The sequence below is a fragment of the Nannizzia gypsea genome, genomic scaffold (assembly GCF_000150975.2).
Source record: "Nannizzia gypsea CBS 118893 supercont1.3 genomic scaffold, whole genome shotgun sequence".
Taxonomy (NCBI): Eukaryota; Fungi; Ascomycota; class Eurotiomycetes; order Onygenales; family Arthrodermataceae; genus Nannizzia; species Nannizzia gypsea.
Window position 1 is genome coordinate 2,814,195 of NW_003345199.1, and position 12,264 is coordinate 2,826,458.

The 12,264-nt window shown below is 48.6% G+C and overlaps 5 protein-coding genes across 5 annotated transcripts; 2 read left to right on the plus strand and 3 right to left on the minus strand.

The window, feature by feature from the left end:
- Positions 1-246: 246 nt before the first annotated feature.
- MGYG_04492 (tubulin beta) lies at positions 247-2,246 on the plus strand (the record flags this gene model as incomplete). The annotated part of the gene is made up of 9 exons (XM_003174266.1): positions 247-258; positions 460-483; positions 552-577; positions 647-688; positions 762-816; positions 873-1,328; positions 1,393-1,727; positions 1,783-2,142; positions 2,210-2,246. The coding sequence occupies 9 exons, from the start codon at positions 247-249 to the stop codon at positions 2,244-2,246; spliced, it is 1,347 nt and encodes a 448-aa protein (XP_003174314.1).
- Positions 2,247-2,861: 615 nt separating this feature from the next.
- Positions 2,862-4,700, minus strand: MGYG_04493 (delta-1-pyrroline-5-carboxylate dehydrogenase; the record flags this gene model as incomplete). Its single annotated transcript, XM_003174267.1, has 4 exons — positions 2,862-3,987; positions 4,061-4,129; positions 4,184-4,587; positions 4,650-4,700. 4 exons carry the CDS (start codon positions 4,698-4,700, stop codon positions 2,862-2,864), a joined length of 1,650 nt encoding a protein of 549 aa, XP_003174315.1.
- Positions 4,701-5,237: 537 nt separating this feature from the next.
- MGYG_04494 (hypothetical protein) lies at positions 5,238-6,652 on the minus strand (the record flags this gene model as incomplete). The annotated part of the gene is made up of 3 exons (XM_003174268.1): positions 5,238-5,643; positions 5,721-6,307; positions 6,386-6,652. The coding sequence occupies 3 exons, from the start codon at positions 6,650-6,652 to the stop codon at positions 5,238-5,240; spliced, it is 1,260 nt and encodes a 419-aa protein (XP_003174316.1).
- A 2,466-nt stretch (positions 6,653-9,118) lies between these two features.
- Positions 9,119-10,024, minus strand: MGYG_04495 (hypothetical protein; the record flags this gene model as incomplete). The annotated part of the gene is made up of 1 exon (XM_003174269.1): positions 9,119-10,024. The coding sequence occupies one exon, from the start codon at positions 10,022-10,024 to the stop codon at positions 9,119-9,121; it is 906 nt and encodes a 301-aa protein (XP_003174317.1).
- Positions 10,025-10,328: 304 nt separating this feature from the next.
- Positions 10,329-10,661, plus strand: MGYG_04496 (hypothetical protein; the record flags this gene model as incomplete). Its single annotated transcript, XM_003174270.1, has 1 exon — positions 10,329-10,661. One exon carries the CDS (start codon positions 10,329-10,331, stop codon positions 10,659-10,661), a length of 333 nt encoding a protein of 110 aa, XP_003174318.1.
- Positions 10,662-12,264: the final 1,603 nt, after the last annotated feature.

The following is a 12,264-nucleotide window of genomic DNA, read 5'->3' on the forward strand; positions in this document are numbered from 1 at the left end:
GTTTTACCTAAGCACTTACTAAGCAGCCCCTGAGCGTCTAAACGGCAGTAAACAACGCTAGGCCCGATCGAGCTACCTCCTTTGCTCACCGCCCACCACGCCCGACTTTCTTTCTCCTTTCCTCGACCTCAACTTCTCAACTTCTCAACTTCACACAACAAAGCACACAGCAACGTCCCTCAACTCCCATCTCAAACACTTCACCTCGTCCGCTTTACTCTCCAACCGCCCGTCACCCTCGCCAACATGCGTGAAATCGTAAGTCTAGTTCCCTGCTGCCTTCACTTCCCCTCTATTTATGCCCAAAAAACACGACACGGTCTGCACAGGCCAAGAAAGGGGGGGAGGCGAGAGGGCCACCACACGACCATGTCCCAGCGTGAAGGAGACGGGCACCAAGTTTTACAATTCCCGCATAGAGAGCTTCGAGTATCAGGCTAACGTGTTTCTATCGTATAGGTCCATCTCCAAACCGGCCAATGTGTAAGCTTTGATCGTTCTCTGGTTCGTTATTCAGGAACCCGTTTGAGTTAACAGTTATTCAACCTTAGGGTAACCAAATTGGTGCCGCTTTCTGGTAGGCATCCACGCGTTGGAGTACGATTGTATATATTATATTGGATTGCTACTGACTTTGTGTGTACAGGCAAACCATTGCTGGCGAGCACGGTCTCGATGGATCCGGCCAGTAAGTGATTCTACAAGCACAACAAAAGGTCCAGGGCTTGAGGACAGGAATGTTGACATTGGGCTTTCTCTAGCTACACTGGATCTTCTGACCTCCAATTGGAGCGTATGAACGTCTACTTCAACGAGGTGTGCACGACCAAGACCCTTTCCTTCAGCAGCATACTAACTCATTGGAGGCAAAGGCCTCAAGTAAAAAATACGTTCCCCGTGCCGTTCTTGTTGATCTTGAACCTGCTGCTCTCGATGCAGTCCGTGCCGGTCCTTTCGGCCAGCTCTTCCGCCCCGACAACGTCGTCTTCGGTCAATCCGGTGCCGGAAACAACTGGGCCAAGGGTCACTACACTGAGGGTGCCAACTTGGTCGACCAGGTCATCGATGTTGTCCGTCGTGAGGCCGAAGGATGCGACTGCCTTCAGGGTTTCCAGATTACCCACTCCCTCGGTGGTGGTACCGGTGCCGGTATGGGTACCCTCTTGATCTCCAAGATCCGTGAAGAGTTCCCAGACCGTATGATGGCCACCTTCTCCGTTGTCCCATCCCCAATGGTCTCTGATACCGTTGTCGAGCCATACAACGCCACTCTCTCCATCCACCAGCTCGTTGAGCACTCCGACGAGACCTTCTGTATCGACAACGAGGTAGGTTTGCTTCGGTTCTTATCAATTGGCTAGGAGTTTGCGTTCTTAACAGATTCTATAATAGGCCTTGTACAACATCTGCATGCGAACTCTCAAGCTCACCAACCCATCTTATGGTGACCTCAACCACCTCGTCTCCGCCGTCATGTCCGGTGTCAGCACCAGTCTTCGTTTCCCAGGTCAGCTCAACTCTGACCTCCGCAAGTTGGCCGTCAACATGGTTCCATTCCCTCGTCTCCACTTCTTCATGGTCGGATTCGCTCCTCTTACCAGCCGCAACGCCTACTCTTTCCGTGCCGTTTCCGTGCCAGAGTTGACCCAGCAAATGTTCGATCCCAAGAACATGATGGCTGCCACTGACTTCCGCAGCGGCCGCTACCTCACCTGCTCTGCCATCTTGTAAGTCTCCTCACCCGTAAACCCCTTCCTTGCGTTTGTACTAACACATCAATAGCCGTGGTAAGGTCTCCATGAAGGAGGTTGAGGACCAGATGCGCAACATCCAGAACAAGAACTCCGCCTACTTCGTTGAGTGGATTCCCAACAACGTCCAGACTGCTCTCTGCTCCATTCCTCCACGTGGCCTCCAGATGTCCTCTACTTTCGTTGGTAACTCCACCTCCATTCAGGAGCTCTTCAAGCGTGTCGGTGACCAGTTCACTGCTATGTTCCGCAAGAAGGCTTTCTTGTTCTGGTACACTGGCGAGGGTATGGACGAGATGGAGTTCACTGAGGCCGAGAACAACATGAACGACTTGGTCAGCGAATACCAGCAGTACCAGGATGCTTCCGTCTCTGACGGTGAGGAGGGGTAGTAAGTTTTCACTCAGCAATGAAACGTTTATATCATATCAATATACTAATCATATCTCTCCCCACAGCATGGAGGAGGAGGAGCCGATGGAGGGCGAGGAGTAAATGTAACGTGCCGGTATAATTTAGGCTAAACGCCTCTTTTACCCTCCCACTTGCACTCCCTTTGAGCCATACCCTTTTCTCCCCGCACCGATGTATCACATCCCTCAAGTGCGAGCACTTGCATCCAACGGAACGCCTGCTCGCCCTTATGACACCACCCCTGTTCTCTTGTTAGCTTACTAATTCCCCAACCAGCGTGTTCGTTTTGAGGCAAGTCGATATTAGTCACTAAGTGATAACAAAACATGATCAATTGGCTGTTTGATATCCCCTCCACACCACAATATTTTTTAATCTTGCTCCTCTTTCTTTTGTTTTCGGAGAAACAACTATAAAAAAATATTTCCCTTTACTTCAAGATGTTCATTCACCTTACCTTCTCTTTGCCTAGGTAGATACTTGGCATGCTTCTCATATTCTAATTGAAGATAAAAGAGAGCGAATGAAACTCCGATTCTTGATAACTCTCATCCGTCGCCTTGTTTAATCCTATTCCTACTTGACTACGACGATCGAATTAGGAGGCACCAGCTTACGGGGGTCAAATTGTAATATTATATTTAGTTTGCTATTTTCCATCCGTCACCTCGCCACACAACGACCACCAACCACCGCCTACTCGTTACTAGGATACAGTACGCTCTCCACCGGAACGAACTCCTCCTTGATAGACCTCATACTCACAAACCTGCCCATCAAAGCCGCGCTGCCAGCCTTATCATTCGTTCCAGACGCTCTTGCACCTCCAAACGGTTGTTGCCCAACAACAGCACCAGTACACTTGCAGTTGATGTAGAAGTTTCCAGCAGTGCCTCTGAGTGCATTCTCAGCGTAAGTGACAGCCTGACGGTCCTGCGAGAACACAGCACCAGTCAAGCCATACGCACCGGTGTTATCAATGGTTTCACAGATCTTCTCAAATGCATCAGCTGCTTCATCTGGGTACACTAGGATAACCAGCACTGGTCCGAAGAGCTCGGTGTTGAGAAGGGGATGTTCTGGGTTTGTTGTGGAGTAAATGGTAGGATGAATGAAGTATCCCTTCGAGCAGTCATATTTGCCTCCAGCAAGAAGGGTGAGCTCCTTATCATTCTTGGCATCATCAATGACCTTAGCCAGCTTCTTGAATGAAGCTTCGTGAATAACGGGACCGATGAAGTTGGTGAAGTCCTCGGGGGGTCCGATCTTTAGTTTCTCAGTCTCTTCAACGAGCTTGGTTCGGAATGCATCCCATTTTGATTGTGGGACATAAGCTCGTGAACAGGCACTGCACTTTTGGCCCTGGAATTCAAATGCTCCGCGAACAGTGTGGATAGCAGCGTTATCCGTGTCTGCGCTGGGGTGAAGAAGGTGGAAGTTCTTTCCTCCTGTCTCACCTACGATGCGAGGATAGCTGCGGTATTTACCGTCTGCTACGCCCTGGGCGATTTTGCCGTAGAGAGAGCGGAAGACGGCTGTGCTGCCGGTGAAGTGTAGGGAGGAGAAGTGCTTGTTCTCTAGGACCAGGCTGGTGATTCTCTCTGCATCGCCGGGGACGAATTGGATGACGCCTGCAGGGAGGCCAGCTTCAGCGAGGATGTTGTAGATGAGGTAGTTGGATGCAATGGCGAAGGGGGATGGCTTCCATAGCACAACGTTGCCCATGAGGGCTGGGGCGGCAGGAAGGTTGCCTCCGATAGCACTGAAGTTGAATGGGGAAATAGCGTAGACAAAGCCTTCGAGAGGCCGGTATTCCACGCGGCTGTAATCCATTAACCATTAGAAACCGTTGATACACGTGGTAATTATTTTTGGTGGTCTAGATGACTGCTTACTTCCAGACTCCGGGGGCGTTATGGACTGGCTGTTGAGCATAGAGTTCGGATGCATAGTGAACGTTGAACCTAAATCCATCAGTATACTGGGTAAATTGAGGCAGCAGAAGAGTGTGAGCATACCGTAAAAAGTCACACAGCTCAGCAGCAGCATCAATCTCTGCCTGCCAGGCGTTCTTGCCCTGGCCCAGCATGGTAGTAGCCATCATCTCATATCGGTACTTGGTGCCGACTAGGTCAGCAGCCTTCAGGAAGATAGAAGCTCTGTCCGAGAAAGGCATGGCCTCCCACTTCTTCTTGGCCTCCAGAGCATTGTCGATAGCCGCTTTGATATCTTCATCGGTAGCAGTGTGGTATTTGGCAACGCTGACGGCGTGGTCAGATGGGTTCTGCTGCGTCTGTGTCTGAGAGGTGGTGATGGCTTTCCCTCCTATCATGACAGGAACCTCAAGAGGAGCTTTCTTCTTGAAAGCCTCCAGAGCGCTGGCAAGCTGCTCTCTGTCCGGAGAGCCTTTGGCGTAGTGTTTCTGTAGCCACGGTCAGTCAATACTCCTATCTTTAGAGACGGGGAGGGGGGATTGAGACAGACGTTTGGCTCATTCTGAACCGTTGGGGGCTTGAAGGTAGCTAGCTGTGCCATGGTGACGATGATGATATACAGGTCGTATCAATTGGTTATGTCTGCTGTCCCGGTGCTCCTGTACGCCTCTATATCTCCAGCGAGAGAGACCATCGTCAGGGGCCGGAGGAGAGCTTTATATACTGCGCGAGCAGAGCGGGGAAACTCGGCCAAGCGGTTCACCTTGTTTTCGGTTCTAGGGGAAGTTCTTCGGTTTTTGCTTCTTCTCCGCCTGTTCTTCCTTTCCTCCTGCTGCGATACTTTGTGCTTGCGTGCGTCTTGGACCAAGCACGATGTATCTTTCCTGCAAGATGGAAAAGCTGGGAAAGGCACGGAAAGAGACGGGCGAAGTGTTGAAAACCTGGGGCAGTCACGTGTAGATAGCTAGTCCATTTATATCTCATATATCGCTATTATATAGTTATGATATCGACAGTCTAGAGGTGGGGATATAGGGATATAGCATAGGCGATGAGGCGGGCTGCTGTAAGGGAAAGGGGGTGTTGGTGTTGGTATATAGGCGCGAGAAGATAGTAAGAGAGGGAGAGAGAGAGGTAATCATCTCATAAAAGGACACTGCCCTGTCCGTTCAGACTGCAGCTTCTTCTTCATCAGGCCGTGATACTCCTCACCCTTGCCCAAGAACCGCTGTGGTCCCACGCTCGGGGTGACGAACCCGTTCGGAGAATACTTGTCACCGTCGTCACCAGGAACTGGTTTGCCCAGCAGCCGAGTATACATCGCCTCCGGCCCCCAACGGTTCCAGAGAGTGGGCTTGACATAGTAGGGCGCGTTGTCCCAGGCTAAGACGTTGTGTGGACTGGAGCCATCGTCACCATCTTCAGCATGACGAAGCGCCCGGCGATAGTAGGGCCGGGGCAGCAGCAGATGGCGGGCCACGAACTGGCGCAGAGCCAGGATATTCGCGAAAATACACCGATATACCCACTCTGGGCGTTCATATCTGGTCACGATCTTGTTAGGGGGGCCTAGAACTTGTAATGACAAGGGCGTGTGTGGGCAAGGGACGCTAGCACATACATCATTGCAACCCGGAGACGGTCCTCCATCAGGAAAATGACGCCCTTCCACAGGATGGGGTGTAAGAACTTTGGCGCATTGTAAAGTAGCAGTTCCACGGTCTCGTTGGCCGTTTCATGGTTATTCTTGTCTGGAACCATGCACTTGTGTTCATACTCCCTGCTCCATGCATCGATCTCTTCCAGCCAGTGTATTCCGTCTCTGAACCCCGTGCTGGCTGACGGCAGCTTGTCATACTTGATTTCCATTGCGTCACCTACGCTCTTCCAAAATGTCCCCGCAGCACATCTCTCCAGGTCAGTGACCTTACGCCAGTCGTACTGGTCTACCCAGCGAGTTGGTTCAAGTGCAAACAGGCTAAGAGTATATAGCATGTCATCGTCCAGTATTTTACCTGATTTACGGTAGTGGCTATGTAGGTAGTTCATGCGGGCGAGCGCTTCCTGTGCCCTTTCAGAGGAGGGCGGGTTCGCCACGAATTCGTTGATCAAGACTGAAGTGTCCATATACCGCTTTTGCGACGTCTTGGGGCTAGAGAGCTCGGAGGTTTGCACCAGCAGCGTCGAGATGGTAGGGATTCCATACGTCTGCCGTGGTTACAACTCGATTAGTCCTCCATATCCCTACCGTAGTTTTCTCACCTGTGAGACGGTTGAGAAACATACCTTGAACAGTGCAAACTGTAGTCCCTTGAGCGTGAAGAACGGAAACTCCAGCGTCATCATTGTTTGCTGAATCGCCCACGCCTCGTCGTCCGTCATCTTGCTCATAGTCTCACGGGTATGGTACCCATACTGCTTCTCCAGGCTGCGGATTCTCTCGAATCGAAGAAGCTGTACCGCTGCGAGGTACGCGGCGCCCACGCATACCATCCCTGGTACGGTGAAGAGCGACTCTTTCGCTGCCATACACAGCGAGGTAAGATGCTCCATGGCGGGCGGAGAAGCTAGTTGTATTATTTAGTTAGTGAATCTCATCTATTATTCAACTCCGTATATTAGTTGGTGGTTGAGTCTTCGTTGTGAAAATAAAAAGGGTTCAAATATCTATCCCACTTATGGAGTACTCGTGATGTTAACTACTTGTCGGGTTCACTGTCAGCCGCACCTGGTTCATAAATTGGCCTTCCTCGGCGTCCGAGCCTCGGTTCGGGTCAACCTGTTGAGCCGTGATAACGACATCGCCCACAACATCGCGTGTTAGTGATCGATTGGAACAACCAGAAGCTGCTGGGGATGTAGTTATGAAATAGTTAGATCTGGGGCTCAAAAGATGGGGCGGGAACACCCGCTGAGGTTCCGTCCTTCCGGGAAACTCTCTTTCTGCTCCTCCTGGATGACGAGTTTTCTTCAACTACTCGCCACAGCACTTTGGTTATGGTTAACCAGCTACTGTGATACCAAAGGAAAGAATCAGTTTGAAGGATCTCCGTGATTGCGTTCCTTGCGGGGATGATGCTTATTCCCAAAGGGCGTGACGTTGCTAAATCCGTCTTGGGACAAATGCCGCAGCTTTTTTCAATCCTCCCTCAGCCTAACAGAACCTGCCCCAGCAAAGAGAGAGCCCTCCGTGAAGCCAATTAATCCTTTAGCCGACCCTCTGACGTTTAATGGTCACGTTTCTTCTATCCCTTTTTTCCGAGGAGTCGATAACTAGTTATATCCTCCCGTGTTTCACCGGATGGCTACCAGGTTAGGCATGGCTCGGGATATTAGGGTATAACTAACCAAATGATCAATCAACACATGAAATGTATATCAACCTTGCTTGCTCATGAGATACCTTCAAACTAGCCACTTGGTCCAAGAGGCAAACTTTGCACCTACAATCCTGAACAAGTGGTTGAGTAAAAAGCCGTCATAAGAGGATAATCCTAGCCGCGATTCTCCAACGTATCCTCCGGCATAACTCCCCCCTTTAAATATCATCAACACAACGTCTTGAGCTGCCGCTCTCCTATTTCGAGCTATTTCTGCAACTGATACGTCGCTCATCCTCTCGGGCAGTAAATAATAAATCACCCTCAATTATGTTCCATGTTCCACAAAACATTACAGCCTTGCCATTTGGAACCAGCACACGAAGTGAATAAACAACGCGGTATGGTGAAAGCCTTTTCGGAAAAGGGTATTTTGAGCTAGAATACGGAGTACTCCGCACCTTCCACCAAAATTGGGCAGTCTTGACCTACCCACTCACAGGGTATATGAGAGTTACTGTTCTCTCCACCAGTCTTCGTAATGGACACACGCTAAGGGGCCATAGTAAGGAGTATTAACTTCCCTTTGCCTATAAGAAAGAATTGGTCCTTAATTGATCAGAATGGTTGAAGCCAATTCTCAGGTCCTATTTTTTGGGTATACAGGTTTTCTGCGAACGAAAACTATGACGATCTAAATGTCCACTGGCACAAGTGATTCGATGGCCGAAATTCGCAAATTAAAGCTTCGTGTAGGCTCTGGAGTTAAGTAAGCTCGGCATCATGATCCAAGGATACGGATACTGGGTATACAGGGGCTGGGAGAGCGCTCCATTTTCTGCTCACGATGCATCCAGTAATCATGGGTTGTGATAGCGCGGGATTAGGGCGCCTGAACTAGCAAGCCTATCAATTCGAAGAAGAAGTTCCAACATTTGGTCACACCGATAATTCATAACACAACAGTTCAATTCCTTTGTTCACCTATAGAATATTCGCCGCATATCGATCGTCGACATCTAAGCGAGGTAGTGGGCAGATAATGCCCAACAATAATAGTTAGCGTTTTGATGAAAGATCTTTGCTCGTATAATAATGAGTTGACTAGTCAAAGCTCAACAACAGCCACAATTCTATCTCGTTAACTAATCAACCTTCATTCTTCAATATGCCGTAGAATAAACAGGTAAAATTGCCACGGCCGATGTCAGAATGGCAATGGTATGACTCGTACTCGCGTTAAAAACCCGAGGCACGGAACAAAGGACGGGAAATACTCTTTTAGCTTCCCGAGATTGGCTTATTTTTAGAGTTGACGGGAACTCCCGTCCAATGATTTTCTCAAGTTTCACAACATAAACTCTGAGCCATGTTTGCATTAGAAGAACTATGAGGGAGGGGGGTTGATTGGACAGACGAATCAAAGGTCCGTTTTTAACGTCAGTTGAATGTGTTCGTATTTAGAAGTGATGTGACTTCAAGAGGGCCTTTGCCTTGTTCTGGTAAGTAACGGTGACAGCCGCAATGCTAGGCCATATGCGGCTATTCAAGCCGATTTGACGGACGAAGGCATCCAACAAAGCTGATTATGGGCATTCATTTGTTGGTAGTGTGATACCTTTCTTTATTCACAATATAGTTTGATAATAAAGAGATTATTAGACAATTGCAACTCAAATAAAAGCAGTACCGCTCGACTTTATAATACAGAGTGTGGTGTATCGCCACTTTGTTTCCGGGCAATGCTCACAACCCGTGGCATAGACAGAGCTGCTCCAGCCAATGACTCCTGATAAACATCTCCAATCAAATTGAATATCTTCTCCGAGGCCTGACGATTGCCTGCAGCCGCCAGGGTCGTTGCAAACTCTTCCATTGTTAGAAGATGTTGATCTCCATTTGCTTTTGTGAGATCAGGCCGATCCACGTAGTTGAACTGTCTGGCCCCCTCAAACCCCTCGCTGGTGAGGATTCCTGGGAGTTGCAGTACCCAATCGTGTCTCCCGTTGGAGTATACAAACTCTCGTAGGGAATCAAATGCCGGAGTTGAGGTTGATGATGATAACAGTGGAGTTCTGACATGTGTATCCGGGTAATTCAGGTCATCCCATTGAATGTAGCCACCGGGCTTTAACATCTTATGGACCTTTTGAATGATAGGCCTTGGATCGCTGTTTTCAACGACAAGAATTAATAATCTTAGGTGGACGATGTCATATTTCCCAATCATTTCTTCTGGCACATCATCAAAGATATCCCACTGTCTTAATGTGACATTCTGCGGCCACCATTGCTTGTGAGGAGCATTTGCAAGGCTGATATCAAATCCATCTAGCTGTGCTGACTCCGGTAGCTCCCGAGCTAGGTCAAACAGCCACAATCCAGTTCCTGTAGCAACATCTGCAACTCGCAAATTTTGCACCGGTGTAGAAATAGATGGATGCAAGTTAAAATGCAAAGACTCTTTCCAGAGGTAAAACTGGAAATTCAGCCTGGAAGAGGCAAAATAGCCACGGTCAAGCATGTATCCTCGTCCATCAGCCAGGTGGAACCCAGAGCTGAGATCATTTTGCGATTTGGTAGGCAAATGGGGGATGGGAGACATATTTTTCGGCGTAGTATCCTCAAAGAAATATATGTAATGGATGGGAATAGCAGGAGGGCGATGGAAGGAACATGGGAAGGGTCATTGAACAGATATCTTGGCTGTTTCTGTAACTCAGGGGGTCCTCAACCAACACAGGCCGGATAAGACAATTATAAGGAGGAGCATCTCCGCAAAGCTAGAAGCGATAGTCTTTGTCAAGGCACACCGCTTCCTTGCAAAACCGAGATTAATAGAAAAAAGGAAAGCGAAAGTTCACCATCTGACTCGATCGAAACCCTTCCATAACGGTTAAGATTGAAAAATGTTCCGCCTTCGAAAGGTTTATACATACACATTCTATGGAGTACCGTACTGTACATCCTGCAAAGCAACGGTAAAAACCTTAGTTCGCAAAGATTCCTTAACTGTGCCGGTTCCGAGAATTAACATCATCGGTAGGACCAATCTGCACCCTCCTTGCCGAGCAGACGGGCAGAACGGCCGTGACGTTCGGGCATCTTCGCTTCTATCCCACAGACAGACAACATCAACACCCTGTCTGTGGAGACTGATAATGCAAGATTGTCAGGCATTCGGTTTATTTCAAGAACCACTGCAGACTGGCGGTCCCTCCAATACATTTTCTTTCATTTGATCAAGTGTGGTTGGCCATGTCGGCCTCGGGGGCCATTTCCAGGGGAAGACCTGGAGAACCCTATTCAAAAGCCAGTTGATTTCTCGAAGTGGCTGTCAGGATGGAAGGATATACGAGCAAAGGTCGGTGAGGATCGGTATCATTGCACAGTAATCCCATCAGTACAAGGTTCATTCGCCCTCCTCGGGGATGTTCGTATCGAGCAAGTTTCAGTCACAATTGCAGGGATAATTTGGAACGAATGTTGCAGGAGTAAATTGGTCCAAACATTTAGATTTTTGTTGATAGTTAGTTATTTACTTAAACCAGCAGAATTATCTCCAGCAAGTATCACATGGATTTCAAGCTAGACCACGTCATCTAAAAATGTATTGGAGGCCGCCAATTTCTGCGGGTTTGCGGCGCTGGGTTCCATAATTTTAATTTTCGCCTTGAAATGCCCCTTGTCCAGGATGCTGAGTGGCTGAATTGCATGGCATCCTTGCGTGCTTGAAGAATATCGTGGGGTAAGGTAAGTACGGAGTATATGTACCAGGCGTTGGCATGGCCTAATACGGAGCACGATGGACTGAGCTATCTGTTCCTCGGATATAATATGACTAGTTAAGCATGACAACACAAGGCTTATAAGAATCGTTGTGCGGATCCTTCGTGTGAAGCGTCTTTCTCTGCTTGCAGTGAAAGGACCTCTTGAAACTTGAATATGGGAGGGTTCATCGGTTTTCCCATGCATGATACTGTTTATAGTTAGCTACAGGGATTGATGTACGCTGCCAAACGTGCAGACCTTCTATTCAAGGAATAGTAGGAATTAGGAATAGGTTTAATATATATCAAATCCCCCCTTGATGTTCCTCGTTGTCCTGAAGCAGAGATTGGATGTACCAGTGAAGTCCAAATTTTGATAGAATCTGGATGTGCGCTATCTCCCCTGATCCAAGTAACGGCGCCAGGGAAAAATATGGAAGGAGTATAAACAGATGGTGGCGCCTCTTGTCAAGTTATGGATACGAGCCAAGGAAGTTTCATGCTTGTTGGATCAAGTCGAAGCCATGGACTGGGAAATACCGAGATCGGAGGCGCCAGGGAAGGGGCAGGCTCAGACCACCGTGTCTGTTCTCTGTAGTAGCATATCACTTTCCTTAACGTTCTCCGTACTGTTAGAATGCAGAGACAAGACCAGATCTCCTCTGTTCCCATGGTCAGGCGGATAGGGAACATCCATACCAAGGAGGATCGCCACGGCCATCACTTGGGGTACGTAACGTAAATTTCTCGATATACGACAGGAATAATATGTGCGCTCTCTGCCTTAGAATCGGGAATCCTGCCAAAAAGCTTAGGCGGTTGATTCTGACCGTGCATGCAACCAGTAGAAAGCACATATGCGAGGTGTACTAAAATAGGATTTCATCTTGCCGATGGTCCTGACCCCTGAACCCTCAGGAATAAGAAATAAGAAAGAGGAAGAAAGGACGCGGAGGAAGCTTGTCGCGCCGTATTCTCACATCCATAATGCACGGCCGATAAATAACCATACAAATGCCAAATTCGAAGGCAGAAAGAGACGGAGAGAGTTAAAATCCCGTAAGAAAAAGGGCTA